The sequence below is a fragment of the Ahaetulla prasina genome, chromosome 3 (assembly GCF_028640845.1).
Source record: "Ahaetulla prasina isolate Xishuangbanna chromosome 3, ASM2864084v1, whole genome shotgun sequence".
NCBI classification, from domain to species: domain Eukaryota; kingdom Metazoa; phylum Chordata; class Lepidosauria; order Squamata; family Colubridae; genus Ahaetulla; species Ahaetulla prasina.
Genome location: NC_080541.1, coordinates 181,004,063 through 181,018,343, shown reverse-complemented (window position 1 = coordinate 181,018,343; position 14,281 = coordinate 181,004,063). Strand labels below are relative to the sequence as shown.

Genomic DNA, 14,281 nt, shown 5'->3' with positions numbered 1-14,281 from the left:
CATGGTGCAGTCCCACTGGAACAAGGCCCTCCGGCTCTTAAACACCACCAGCACTTCCCTCCAGCCTTTGCCCAAAGCCCCACACCAGGAAGCTGAAGCAGACCCCCAAGTTGAAATTTCTGACCCCCTCTGACCCCCACAAAAAGATCCCGAAGGGGGAGACTCTCTGCAGCAACACAAGCGTTCATTGCATGTATCCGTCCCAGGGGCCGTAGTTTGAGGACCTCTGATTTAATGCAATATAAAACATGCAAATAATTTTTCTTTGGACCACCAAAATTTTCTAGTGGACCACCAGTTGGTGACCGCTGGCCTAGATGATCATATGTTGGGGACATATGAACAACGTGTCCTAGAATCAGACATGACTGGACAGGGAAAACTTTACCTTTATCCTTACTGGAAAAAGAGATCCAGGGAGTGAGTCTTTGATTGCATAGTTGCCCTGCCCTGCCTAAGCCATGGACATTTCTTTCTTTCTTTAAAAAAAAACCAATTTATGTGGCTGTTCATTTCACAAGTAGGATATGGGAGGCTAACACAAGTTAAGAACTGAAACAGCAGCAATCCAAAATAATTAAAAACGGTTATAATAACAAATTGAGTGCACCTGAGGTCATCTGTGCTTAATGCCTGCTGGGAAAGTCAAGTCTTAAAAGCTTTACAGATGGTTGACAGGATAAGGGACATTCAGAATTCATGAGAATGGGGTTGCCATATGGCAAACATTGCAGTAGCGAAGGCACATTTTCTATATCCATCTTGCAAGTTTCTCTTATTATAGCCAATTCTAATAAAAGTAGCTTTAACCATCATGTGGAATCACTGGTGGGTTTCAAAATTTTTTACTACTGGTTCTGTGGGCTTGGCTTGGTGGGTGTGGCATGGCTTGGTGGGCATGGCAGGGGAGGGATACTGTACAATCTCCATTCCCTCCCCAATCCAGGGGAAGGTTACTGCAAAATCCCCATTTCCTCCCAATCAGCCGAGAATAGATAGGGGCGGGGCCAGTCAGAATTTTTACTACCGGTTCTCCGAACTACTCAAAATTTCCGCTACCGGTTCTCCAGAACTGGTCAGAACCTGCTGAAACCCACCTCTGCGTGGAATTGATCTCATGATCTGGTCTCTCTAGTGAAGCTGATATCAATCTTGCAATTCTGATTATGCTGCATCTCCTCCTCCTCCTTCTTAAAATTCAGTGAATCAGGGAGGGATCTGTCTGAGTTGCTTCCAAACATTATCTGGACATTCTGGACTTAATTTTTTTTTTTTACTTAAGTTCCTTTTGCGTAGACAGCAGGTCCTGTGTATCTCCATCAAGGTAATCTTTCTTACTCTGACTCTATTATTCATAAATGTGAAGAAGATGAAATAGCTGTGCAATGCTTGTGTATTTGTAATGCTAGAAGATTTCCATTTGGAAGCATTACATTCCGAACTATAAGCCAAGTACTGTTTTGAGGGACAATATACGGCAATCAGATTCAGATTACAGTATCTTGACAATTGTAGCAGTTGTGTTATAATAATTATCCTACTTTTAAATTGAGTGTCATAGTCCAGAAACTCAGCAAGGATGTTGATGAGGTATGTGTGTTGTGGGAGAATGGGAGTTTCATTCAGCTCTTTTTATTGCTCTGGGAATTACTCATTCTATTGTATCCTCCTCCTCTCTTGGGCAATAGGTCACAGACTCAGCTTTATTTCCCCAAATTCTTTTCTCCGTTTCAGATTAGAAGACTTCTTCCAGTGCAACTGATTGCTGTGCAAATTATCTAATGACACTATTTACCTTATGTGGCTTTGCTGCCAATCTCTTTGGGCTGGTTATAGTATAATTGCAGAACGTACATAGGCGGCATAAGAGTCTGTATCCAGGATTCTCCCATGCCAAAGGTATCTGTTAGGGTGTGATCAAGAAAAGTTTAGATGCCAATCATGACATGTGATCACAGCTCTATGACACACGTAAAAAAACCAGGTACAGATTTAGTGGCATGGTTGCAGCCACCATCCTGACTTTTTTGACCATGCTCTGTGGACATCCATGCTCCCCACCTCTCTTATGCCTTTCATTTTAGAATTAATAATGCTAAAACAGGGGGGGGGGGAAAGAATAAGAGAAAAAATCTCCTTGGTCACCTTTATTAATAATAATCCCCCTACATCCACCTTTCTTCAATTTGTTCCGTCATGCATTCTGCAGAGGACCAAAAATTTCCAAGGTAAACTTTTTATCTTCTCACCCAATAATGTCATCTTTCTTTCCTGCAGCTGAATACATCGTTTTACAGTTTGGCCGTGTGGCTGATGATGTTTTTACCATGGACTACAACTACCCACTTTGTGCTGTGCAGGCTTTTGCCATTGCCCTCTCAAGCTTTGATGGGAAACTGGCCTGTGAATAGCATACCTACAATGCCATCATGCCAAGGTTTGTACCAGGTCTGGACCTGCCAGGTCAAATTCCCTCTCTTTGGTCTAACAGTGCAAGCACCAATATGCCTGACAATGAAAGCCAGCAGGGATGATATGAAGGGTAATGAGAGCTCAGTTGGTATTGTTAAACATCACCAAATACTATTGGGGATAATCTGGCAGAATTCTGAGTGCATATTAGTGTAGTGTCATGTTAGCTAGTAATACCATATGTACGTATTTGTTTTTAGCATCTGCCTGTGAACGTTTGAAGCCGTGGTTCACAAAGACTGAAAACATCTTGGTTGTGGATATTGTTAAATTACTCACTCCTAAGGGATTTGGAACCAGCTGCTCATCTCAGGCTGTCAGTGATTTGTTGTATGCTAGTTTGAATCTCAAGAAGATTTGAGTGTTTAGATAAGTGTTTCTCAGTCTCAGCAGCTTTAAGATGTGTGGGCTTTGATGCTGGCTGGGGAATTCTGGAAGTTGAAGTCCACGTATCTTAAAGTTGTGGAGATTGAAAAACACTAGTTTAGGTAATTTGCTGGGCAGCGGGGTGAGTGGGTAGATGGTTACTTAAAATTGACATGGGGAAAGGCAGCTGTTTTCCTGAAATGATAATGATCAATTGAAAAACAATGGATGGGGCAAGGTCTGCTTTATCTTTTCCAAAATCATGGCCTGCCTGCTAGTCACAGGAATCTAGATGAACGTGTAAGTTTGTTGGTTATAAAAATATAAATTACTTATGAGGAAAGAGCAACTAATGGATTAGAGCTTTGCTGGCTGGGGGATTCTGGGAGTTGAAGTCCTCCAGGCTTAAAGTTGCCAAGGTTGGAGACCCCTGGATTAGAGTTAAGTTTGCAAATTGGGGGCTGAAGGCCTTTCTTTAAATACTATATTAAATAAACTAATTTAATATAGTAGGAACAATATATATAAATTACGCACTCCTCAATGAGTAGGGAGATTTTGGTGCTTAGATAAACAGAAATTTATAAATTTGAAGCATAGTAGAGAGCTGAAATATAATATATTTCTACAAATCATTCTGTCTCTGTCTTTTTTCTCCCTGTTGTTCTTTTCTTCTTTGTCCCCAGCTTCAATGACATTTCCTCAGCCAGAGAACAGATACGCTCACGTCTTCAAATTAGTACTACTGCTCTTCCAGAACATTCCTGAGCATTACCTTATCATTCTGAAGAAGGTGATTTGAAAAGGTTGCAAATTATCACCTTAATTTATTAGCAACAAATATGTCTGGCCCAAACTTGCTTGGCAGGATCCAGTTCCACCCTCTTTCTCAGCATGCCCGGCAATTAAGGTTAATCTGTATGACCAGGTTGTCCTACTAACCATTTCTCTGATGGCAACGTCTATCCACCCCCAGCCCACCAGGAAGACAAATTGTACCCACCTTTCCTGTCATGAACCAAAAATGATGTTTTTCCTAATGCCGTGCTTCATTTCTGTATAGAGAAAGATCACCACTCCAATTAGCTATCATGAACAACGGTGGGGAAACCTCTCCCTTCCAGTCACTCCCTTCCCTTCCAGTTAGCATTTTGTTCTGGAATCAACTCTTGGTTGATCTGAAAAAAGCAGACCCTGCACTCGTCGGAAAATACTAGGAAGAAAAGGAAAAGCCAGAATGCCTGACCTCTTCTGAATGGATCTAAGTTGATGAACCTGTTTGCTTCTTGGTTTCATCAGTGGACCAGCAAAGTGCTGAAGTTTTTCAGGTTTGCTTTAGATTTTTTGTGCCTACCTCTTCCCCTAGTTTCCACTCTGTTCACATGCCTACTTGTGTTGTAATTGCATCTCAACAATTTGGTGGAAAAAGACCAAGACCAAGAAGAAGTGAGCCTTGCTGCTATAATAATAATAATAAAAACTTTTAGTTTATTGTTTCACTGATCAAAAGTGAAAGGTTCAACTTTTTTTTAAGTTCACTGATTGAGCCATTCCTTCCTTCCTTCCTTCCTTCCTTCCTTCCTTCCTTCCTTCCTTCCTTCCTTCCTTCTCCACTGATGGATGTATCAGTCAGAAACCTATCAAGTATGAAGAGAGTCAACAGAGGGGACTTCAAACAAACGTTCTAACAGAGGAAACTATTGCTCTCAAAGACTCATCCACAGAAGAGAAGGATGTTGGTACTTGCTTTCCCAGTATGAAAAAGAAGAGGGGGGGCAGGGGGGTGTCCACCAAACAGGAGCTGTGGTAAGCAAAACCTAATCAGAAACTCAGGCCACTGCCATGGCCAATGCAGAGAAGAACTTTGAAGTTCAGAAAGGGATTTCTTATCCAGCTTCATTTCTAGCCTATTTATACACGGCAGCTTAAGCCTGCAGCGTGGAAATACTGTCACTAAATATATTAGAAATATTTTTATTTTAATTTAGTGCTCCTTGAGAAATCATCCATCCTTTGATCCTACAGGAAACACAGAAACCACCTAGAAGCTCAGAGAGTATTTTCATAAGAAACTACTCTAGTGGTCATTACTGGACTCATGAGAATGTATGATTTGGCTAAGAGAATTTAGACAAAATTGGTAATTATTTGTCAAATATCTTAAATATTCTGTGAATATGATTTCTTTAACTGGATATTCTTGGTTTTATTTGAATGGTAATTTCAACTCTAGTATCAACATTAGTATCATTTCTCCATAGTATCATTGTCAGGGTGTTAACATCCACCTTTTAAAAAACAGGTCTACTATCTTTATTATCAATGTTATACTGTAATTTTCACCAAGTTAGGACCAAGCTACTCCTATATAAAGATAATGCTAGGAAGGAAGGAAGGAAGGAAGGAAGGAAGGAAGGAAGGAAGGAAGGAAGGAAGGAAGGGAGTGTATTTTACAAAATAAATTAGCAGATCTCAATCAAATTTATCAAGTGGTGAAAGCACAGGGAGGTATTCTGGTAAATGCTGTTAACCTTATTTAAGTTTAGTTGCAAATGTATTTTTAGTTATTATCCCACCTTGCTTTCCAAGAATGGATGCATTATACATCATTTGGGAGTAGGGAAGTCTCCCTCACTATTTAGCCACCTGTTGTTTAATGCATAACTGATAACTTCCATCCTACAATCTGAACACCCTCAGACTAAACTATTTCTTCACTGAAATAGACAGTCAAAAGCAGCAGAAAGCTCCAGTGGAAGGCTAAGTTGTTGCAGGAAGTACTTAGTAACAATGACTCAAAAGGTGTGGCCCTCTTTGTGAATCATAGTGTGGCACTTCACAAGAGTATCGATGAGGGGTGCTATGCTTGCTTTTTCTTCTCTGAAGCCTTCGCCTGAGACTTGTCTTCCTGGGGGGCTCATTTGGTGGATTTGCCTGAAAATGGATGTGCTTAAATTTGAGTAGGACATCAATGGTGCTTAAGCCACCCAACAGAACTCTTGTTTCATCCAGGGTTCAGTTAGGTAGAGTGAGAGCCTTTACTTCCTGTCCTCATGTGACATTCATGGTTATTACTGTGGGATGTAGGATGATGCCTTCCAAGTCATAATGAATCATACATGTAGGTGTGGAAGGAAGGCTGGGAGATGTTTTGTACATGTGAGCTGTAATTAATTGCTATTGTTATTCTGATTAATTGTAAAAGGAAAGACACATATAAATCTTGGCGGTTTCTGAGTGTTTTCCCCTCCCCCTCCTTTATTTAATATGAACCATTGTTATAATAATACAGAAGCCTTTCCCAACCTGATTTCCTCCAGATATATTAGGCTATAACTCCTATCATCCTCAGCCAGCCTTTAGCACAACACATTTGCAAAACACTATGCCAGGAAAGGGCAATTTATATCTGGATAAACAAAGGCATCAGTGAGCTCCAGGCTGAAAAATGCAATGTTACAGTCAAAGTTTGTTACAGTTTGTGATGACCTCCTACAAGAGGAGTGTAAGAACATTATTCAGACAAGTACAAATGTATTGCAGCCACTCAGAAAACAAGAAGAAAACAGATCACCTATACAACATCTGCTAACAAAATGGATACTCTCACAACTTTATAAAAAAAATGACTGATCATTCAACCACTACAGCACAATCAACACAAGCTCTGAAATGGATAATGCTACCATACATCAAAAACATCTCAGAAAGAACCGGACTATTGCAACTACATGGCACTACTGTAGCATACAAACCAACTAAAACCCTCCAAAACTTCTTAAGTAAACCAAAAGACCCAGTAGCCCAAGAACAAAAACCAAGAGTCACCTACAACATACTGTGTAAGTGCTGTAGTAACAACTATGTAGGGCAGAGAAGCAGAAGACGAGCACAGTGCATCCAAACAGCAACCAGAAGACATAATGAAAATGCTTTAACTTCACAATACATGGTCAGACTCAACCGTAGTTTAACTGGAGAACTGTGAGCATCCTAGAGGAAGCTAAATCCAAAAAGTTAGATTCCATAAAGCTTGACATTCATACAAATCAGCCATCAATCGACACAAAGAGAAATCACATTTACACGAAAGAAATTCAAAAGAAATAATAAAAAGTTAAGAAGGAAACAAAAATCACCAGATATTATCCCCTCCAATAAGCATGGATTAACATCAGACAAACAAGCAGAAAATAATGCCATAATCAAGAAATTACTAAGAAGAAAACCATACACTCTCCAATACTGGCAAGGCAAGCTACTGTATATAAACAGGGAGCAAACCAGTGGTGAGTTACCCCCGGTTCCAACTGGTTCTATAGAACCGGTAGTAAAATCAGCGGGAAGCTCCGTCCACTGACCCAAACATCATCAAAAGTCTTCTGCGCATTTGCAAACACTTCTGCTCATGCACAGAAGAGCATAGGCATGATGCGAACCGGTAGTAAAAGTAAGTAAAACCCACCCCTGGAGCAAACCCCACACTCACTAGTACTGATGATGGTACCTATTTGAGTAATGAAATGTCTACAAACAAACAAGTTCAGAGAGTACGAAAGGTTCAACCCTAAGCTACTTATATTCTGTTCATTGTAATGAAGTCTTAGATAAGTACATTTGTCTTGGGTTATTAGTCCCCATAAGCAATTACTTTTGAAACCATCTGTTACGTAATTTTTAAAAGATTTATCACATTTTAAGGCCACATCAAAGACAAGAGATTGACACAATAGAGGAAAGCATTTTCAAACTCCGTGATAATTAAAAGCAAAATATGAAAAATCATTGAAAAAAATGTCCTTCTGTGAATTAGCTTCTTCACAATCAGACACCGTAGTGGTCCATCATTAATAAGATTAGCTCTCTTCAATCTGACATAATTTCTGAAAAGAGAACCATTGGAAGAGAACCTTGTCAGGTATGAAAGATCAGGTACACACTGTGAAAGTCCAATTAAATCGATTGATTGCTACGCATGCCTATGCACAGAAATATTCTCAACTAATAGTTAGCATCTATCAGGAGTTAGATAAGAGCCAACAGAATTCAAAGGGGAGGGGCAACTTAATTCGTTGGACTTAGTTTGCTCGTGGTAATGTAGAGATTCTTGGCTCTTTTAATTCTTCTCCCAGGTTCTGGTACTCCATCCCCTACAAATCTTGAAATTGCCCAAGAATAATTTTATTACCACAAATAGTGCCATGAACACAAATTTTTCAGCAGTTTTTTTCTCCAGAAGTTCTCATTCAATTTGATAAAAGTCGATTTGCTTTTGAAATTTCCTTTTGAAATTTTTCAAAGGTGAAAAGAATGTTAATTGATTTCTCATGGATAGTGTGTGGTCTTCTGGGTATTCGTTATTTCTTTTTTTAAAAAAAAGATTATGTAAGAGTTTTTCAAGCAAAACAAGACAAGCTGAAAAGAAAAAAAAATGAAGATAAAAAGAGCAGAAAATGAAAGAACAATAAAGAAAAGATAAAAAACCTAAAAGTAGAAAAAATGAATGACTTCCAACAAACTTAATATCCAGCCTCCCTCAAATTACAAAAATCCCTCAGCCCCTTTAGTCTTTTCCAATAATTAAATCCATAAATCATCACTGTACTTTTCTCTGTTTTTAGCAAAAAAAATCCATAAAAGGTTTCCAGGTTTTTTTTAAAAAAAATACTTGTTTTATTCTGACTAAACAGGTCAATTTTGATATTTCTGACAATTCCAACATCTTCACAACTCATTTCTCCATTGTGGGAATTTCAGTATCCCTCCCCCCCTGTTGTGCAGATAATAGTCTTGCTGGAGTAACCATGTGTAAAATCAGTCTTCCGTGAGTTTTTCTAGCTGACTGTCCATAAATTCCAACAAGAAAATATCTGGCTTTTTCTCAATATTTTTCAGTATTAAGTTTTATGACTTTTTATATCATTGTATGTATTTGTATCCAGAATTTTCTAGCTTTTTCATAAATCCACCATGCTTAATAAAATGTCCCTTTGTGCTTTTAGCATTTCTAACATTGATTTGAGGTACCTTGATATAGCTTCGATCGTTTCCCTGGTGTCATATACTAGTAATACAGTTTTATAAAAAAAAAAACACCTTCTCTTCAATTGTAACAAAATGTGAATGTTACTCCATTTATCTACATTGTCTCCCATGTATCCATTTGTATGACCAAAATTCATAATCCTTTTTATCATGTAAGTGTAATACATAGCTTGTTCTTGATCAGTTTCAAACCTTAATAAAAGCTTGTACACTTTTTAAATCACATGTTCATCATTTGTGTATAATTGAGTTTCCAATTCGGTCTTACATTGATCAAGTCCAGTTATCTTTTACCTATATTACATATTTTTCTTAATTGTGCACATGAAAATCATTGAAAAGTATATTCCCCTGCTGTCATTTGTTCTCTTGACTTTGTCTTAAATTCCTCTCCTTCCTGTGCTAGCCTTGATATATTACTCATTTTTCTCTATATTTGTACAGGTAGTCCTCAACTTACAACAGTTTGCTTAGTGATTGTTCAAAGTTACAATGGCACTGAAAAAATATCTATGACTATTTCACACTTATGACAGTTGCAGCATCCCTATGATCATGTGATCAAAATTCAGATGCTTGGCAACTGACTTGATATTTATGATGGCTGCAATGTCCCGGGGTCATGTGATCACCTTTTGCAACATTCTGAGAAGCAAAGTCAATGGGGAAGCCAGATTGCGTACCTGGCTCCTTGCTACGTAACGGCAGCCCTGCCCGAGCTGCTGGAGATGATAGCCGGGACGGCGGTTGAGACCCCCAGACTTATGGTTATGGGGGATTTCAACTTGCCATCGGCGGGTGACTCGTCAACAGCAGCTCGGGAGTTCATGGCTTCCATGACAGCCTTGGACCTGACCCAGTTAGCTAACAGTCCCACCCACACTGGGGGTAACACACTGGACTTGATTTTCATCTCGGGACAGTGGCTAAATGATCTGGAGTTAGGGGAGTTACTATTTAAACCCTTGTCATGGTCAGATCATTTGCTCCTTCAGCTAGACTTTCGAACTGCTGCACCGCACCACAGGGAGACGGAACCAGTTCGATGGTTCCATCCCAGGCGCCTGATGGACCCAGAGAGGTTTCTGATGGAGCTTGGGCCGTTTCCGAGGGAATTAGCCCACGGCTCGGCTGAGGAACTGGTCACCGCCTGGGAAGAGGCGGCGGCTGGGGCTTTAGACCACGTCGTGCCTTTGCAGCCTCTGATCCGGCGACGAACTCGACCAGCTCCTTGGTATAATGAGGAGCTGAGAGAGATGAAGTGCCAGAAAAGACACCTAGAGAGTGCTTGGAGGTCCAGCCGCTCCGAACCCGACCGAACACTAGCGAGGTCACATATTCAGACCTACCTAGTGGCGATCAGAGCGGCGAAATATAATTATTTTTCCGCTCTGATCGCATCAGCAGATAATCGCCCAACCACCCTGTTTAGGGTGACCCGCTCCTTGCTTCTGCAAGAGGCTCGGGACGACCCCTTACAGGGGCGTGCTGAGGATTTTGTACAATATCTGTCTGATAAAATCGCTCGGATTTGGGACGGACTGGACACTGATTGGATAGATCCGGGTGGGTTGGCGGGGACGAGTCTTGAGAGTACTATCTGGGCTGAGTTCGATCCTGTGACTCCCGACGACATGGACAGGTTGTTGGGTAGGCTGAATCCCACCACATGTTTATTGGACCCGTGTCCCTCCTGGATGGTACTGGCCACACGGGAGGTTACACGAGGCTGGCTCCTGGGAGTTACCAACGCTTCCTTGTTGGGGGGCATTTTCCCCACTGCCTTGAAAGAGGCGGTGGTGAGGCCCCTCCTCAAGAAGCCCTCCCTGGACCCAGCTGTATTAGCGAACTACCATCCAGTCTCCAACCTTCACTTCTTGGCGAAGGTTGTTGAGAGTGTGATGGCATATCAGCTTCCTCAATACCTGGAAGAAACTGTCTATCTGGACCCGTTCCAGTCCATTTTCAGACCCGGGTACAGCACCGAGACTGCTTTGGTCGCGTTGGTGGATGACCTCTGGAGGGTTCGGGACAGGGGATGTTCCTCTGTCCTGGTCCTGTTAGATCTCTCGGCGGCTTTTGATACCATCGACCATGGTATCCTGCTGCGGCGGTTGAAGGGACTGGGGGTGGGAGGCACCGTTTATCGGTGGTTCTCCTCCTATCTCTCTGACCATTCGCAGACGGTGTTGGCAGGGGGGCAGAGATCGACCCCGAGGCGCCTCACTTGCGGGCTGCCTCAAGGGTCTGTTCTCTCGTCTCTCCTGTTCAACATCTACATGAAGCGCTGGGCGAGGTTATCCGTGGTTTCGGGGTGGATTATCATCTGTACGCTGATGATTCGCAGCTGTACATTTCCACCCCGAACCACCCCAATGAAGCCGTTGAGGTGATGGGCCGGTGTCTTGAGGCCGTGCGGGTCTGGATGGGGAAGAACAGGCTCCAGCTCAACCCCTCCAAGACTGAGTGGCTGTGGGTTCCAGCGTCCCGGTACAGTCAGCTTACGCCATCGCTGACTGTTGGGGGGGAAGTACTGACCCCCAGGGGAAGAGTGCGCAACTTAGGCATTCTCCTGGACGATCGGCTGTCTTTAGAAGAACACTTGACGGCCGTCGCCAGGGGAGCATTTTATCAGGTTCATCTGATTCGCCAGTTGCGCCCCTTCCTTGATCGGGACTCCTTACGCACGGTCATTCATGCCCTCGTCACTTCCCACCTGGACTATTGCAATGCTCTCTACATGGGGCTCCCCTTGAAGAGCACCAGGAGGCTCCAGCTAGTCCAGAATGCGGCCGTGTGGGTGATAGAGGGGGCACCGCATTGCTCCCATATAACACCCATCCTGCGCGGCCTGCACTGGCTGCTGGTAGCCTTCCGGGTGCAATTCAAGGTGCTGGTTACCACCTTTAAAGCGCTCCATGGCTTAGGACCGGGGTATTTGCGAGACCGCCTTCTGCCACTGATTGCCTCCCAACGACCTGTGCGCTCCCACAGAGCAGGCCTCCTCAGGGTGCCGTTGACCAAACAATGTAGGTTGGCGGTCCCCAGGGGGAAGGCCTTCTCTGTGGCAGCACCAGCCCTATGGAACGAACTACCTCTGGGGTTACGCCAACTCCCCGACCTCCGGGCCTTCAAACGTGAACTCAAGAGTTTACTATTTCACCGAGCGGGACTAGCCTAAGACATATTTTAGCGAAATTTTAAGGGGTTTTCATCGGTCTTTGACCGTTTTAGTGATTCGGCCAGTAAATATTTGTTCTTAATTGTTTTTAAATATTGTTATTTATTATATTTATATTGTATTGGTGTGGGTATTTTAACATTGGCTGTAAACCGCCCTGAGTCCTCCGGGAGATGGTGCGGTATAGAAATGTAATTATAAATAAATAAATAAAAATAAATAAATTCACTTAACAACCGTGTTGCTAACTTACCAACTGCAGTAATTCACTTAACAACTGTGGCAAGTAAGGTCATAAAATGGGGCAAAATTCACTTAACAAGTGTCTCACTTAGCAACATAAATGTTGGGCTCAATTGTGGTCATAAGTCAAGGACTATCTGTATTCTATAAGCTGCTCAGAGTCTACTGGAGTAGATGGCCATAAGAAATTTGAATAACAATAATGGTAATAACTTGAACGCAATGGGCATTGACAACATCACTATCAATGAATTGCAAAAGGCCCTTTATATGGAACAGCTTACATCATACAATGATATAACAACATGTCAAACAACATCTGCCTATCCCAGGTTCTGGGAAGGACTCAACAGGTGCATAAAAATGCCATATCCAATCTAGACATCTGGCTAACTGTGCAACAAGCCATAATAAATTTTAAAGTCACAAGTCAAAAAGGTTAAAACCTTTCCAAACATATCAAAGTATGCACATTAAAATGAGTAAGTTTTATCATGTTTACCTGGCACCTGAATAATTGCAGATAAATCTCTTTGGGGTTTACATGATCAGGGATCATTGTCAAGCAACTCTTTCTGTGAACATTTAATAACATAACATAATAACAGAGTTGGAAGGGACCTTGGAGGTCTTCTAGTCCAATCCCCTGCCCAGGCAGGAAATCCTATACCATTTCAGACAAATGGCTATCCAACATTTTCTTAAAAATGTCCAGTGTTGGAGCATTCACAACTTCTGCAGGCAAGTTGTTCCACTTATTGATTGTTCTGTCAGGAAATTTCTGCTTAGTTCTCAGTTGCTTCTCTCCTTGATTAGCTTCCACCCATTGCCTCTTGTCCTGCGTTCAGGTGCTTTGGAGAATAGCTTGACTCCCTCTTCTTTGTGGCAGCCCCTGAGATATTGGAACACTGCTATCATGTCTCCCCTAGTCCTTCTTTTCATTAAACTAGACATACCCAGTTCCTGCAACCGTTCTTCATATTGTTTAGTCTCCAGTCCTCTAATCATCTTTGTTGCTCTTCTCTGCACTCTTTCTAGAATCTCAACATCTTTTTTTGCCACAGCTCATCTTCCCTCTGATGAAAGCATTTCTTAGAGCAGGGCCTGCAACCTTAAACACTCAAAGAGCCATTTGGACCTGTTTCCCACAGAAAAGAAATCACCGGGAGCCACACAACCTGGGTGGGTGTGGCCAACTTGACATCGCTCACTCCCACCCAGTCACATGACAACCCCCCCCCCAGCCATGCTTACCCAGGTTTTGTGGTTCCTGGTGTTACCTTAGTTAATTTGCCCTTACCTTCTTAGGTCAGGCGAAGAGTGACTGGGAGGGGAGTGCGGGGGGCGGGACTAGCCAGTGGTGGATTCAACGGACAGGGACCCACAGCAGGGGGATGAGTGAGCCAAATGGGGCTCTGGAGCTGCAGGTTGCAGACACCTGTCTTAGAGAAACATTCTTAGAACAAAGGCAGAAGCAGATTCTGTCCTTGTAAAATTTTAAAAGGATATTGCAAAAGTTTGCCAGGAGGAACTCAAGATCCAATCAGTCCTAAATACTCCTAGTTTTCTACTGTGTCTTCTCTCCTCAAACAGGTGCAGTGGAGATAATCTATTTGCCTAGTATAGTTTTTTCATCTTTACTTAAGTGTTAGGACAAAGATGGTTTGTCAAATCGAATAACCTTGAGAATATATTAAAATAGTTTGAAACAGTGTTGTGTTCTCCAGTTAAGAATGTTTCATTAGATACATGAAATAAGCATGCTAGGCTTATGCATGGCAAAGAAATACATCCAATCATCTCTAATAATGATACCTGTTCTATACAGACAACACAGGTATATGTAGGTTTGCAGAAATTGCAAACAGAGTTGCAACGGTTGAAGGGGCATAAAAATCTTGATAAATAAATGATAAAAGAGATTTTTCTTTTCTTGCTGTTTACTTTTAAATTAATTCAGCAATATAGCTTCAA

General features: G+C 41.9%; 1 protein-coding gene across 1 annotated transcript in view; it reads left to right on the top strand.

Annotated features, from left to right (window-relative positions):
• Positions 1-9,277, top strand: part of TULP1 (TUB like protein 1) — a 61,282-nt gene extending 52,005 nt beyond the window's left edge. The window contains exons 13-14 of the mRNA XM_058177605.1: positions 2,278-2,437; positions 3,525-9,277. Of these exons, the coding sequence (XP_058033588.1) occupies positions 2,278-2,411 (134 nt within the window). The 3' untranslated portion in view covers positions 2,412-2,437; positions 3,525-9,277. The remainder of the gene's footprint in view (positions 1-2,277; positions 2,438-3,524) is intronic.
• Positions 9,278-14,281: the final 5,004 nt, after the last annotated feature.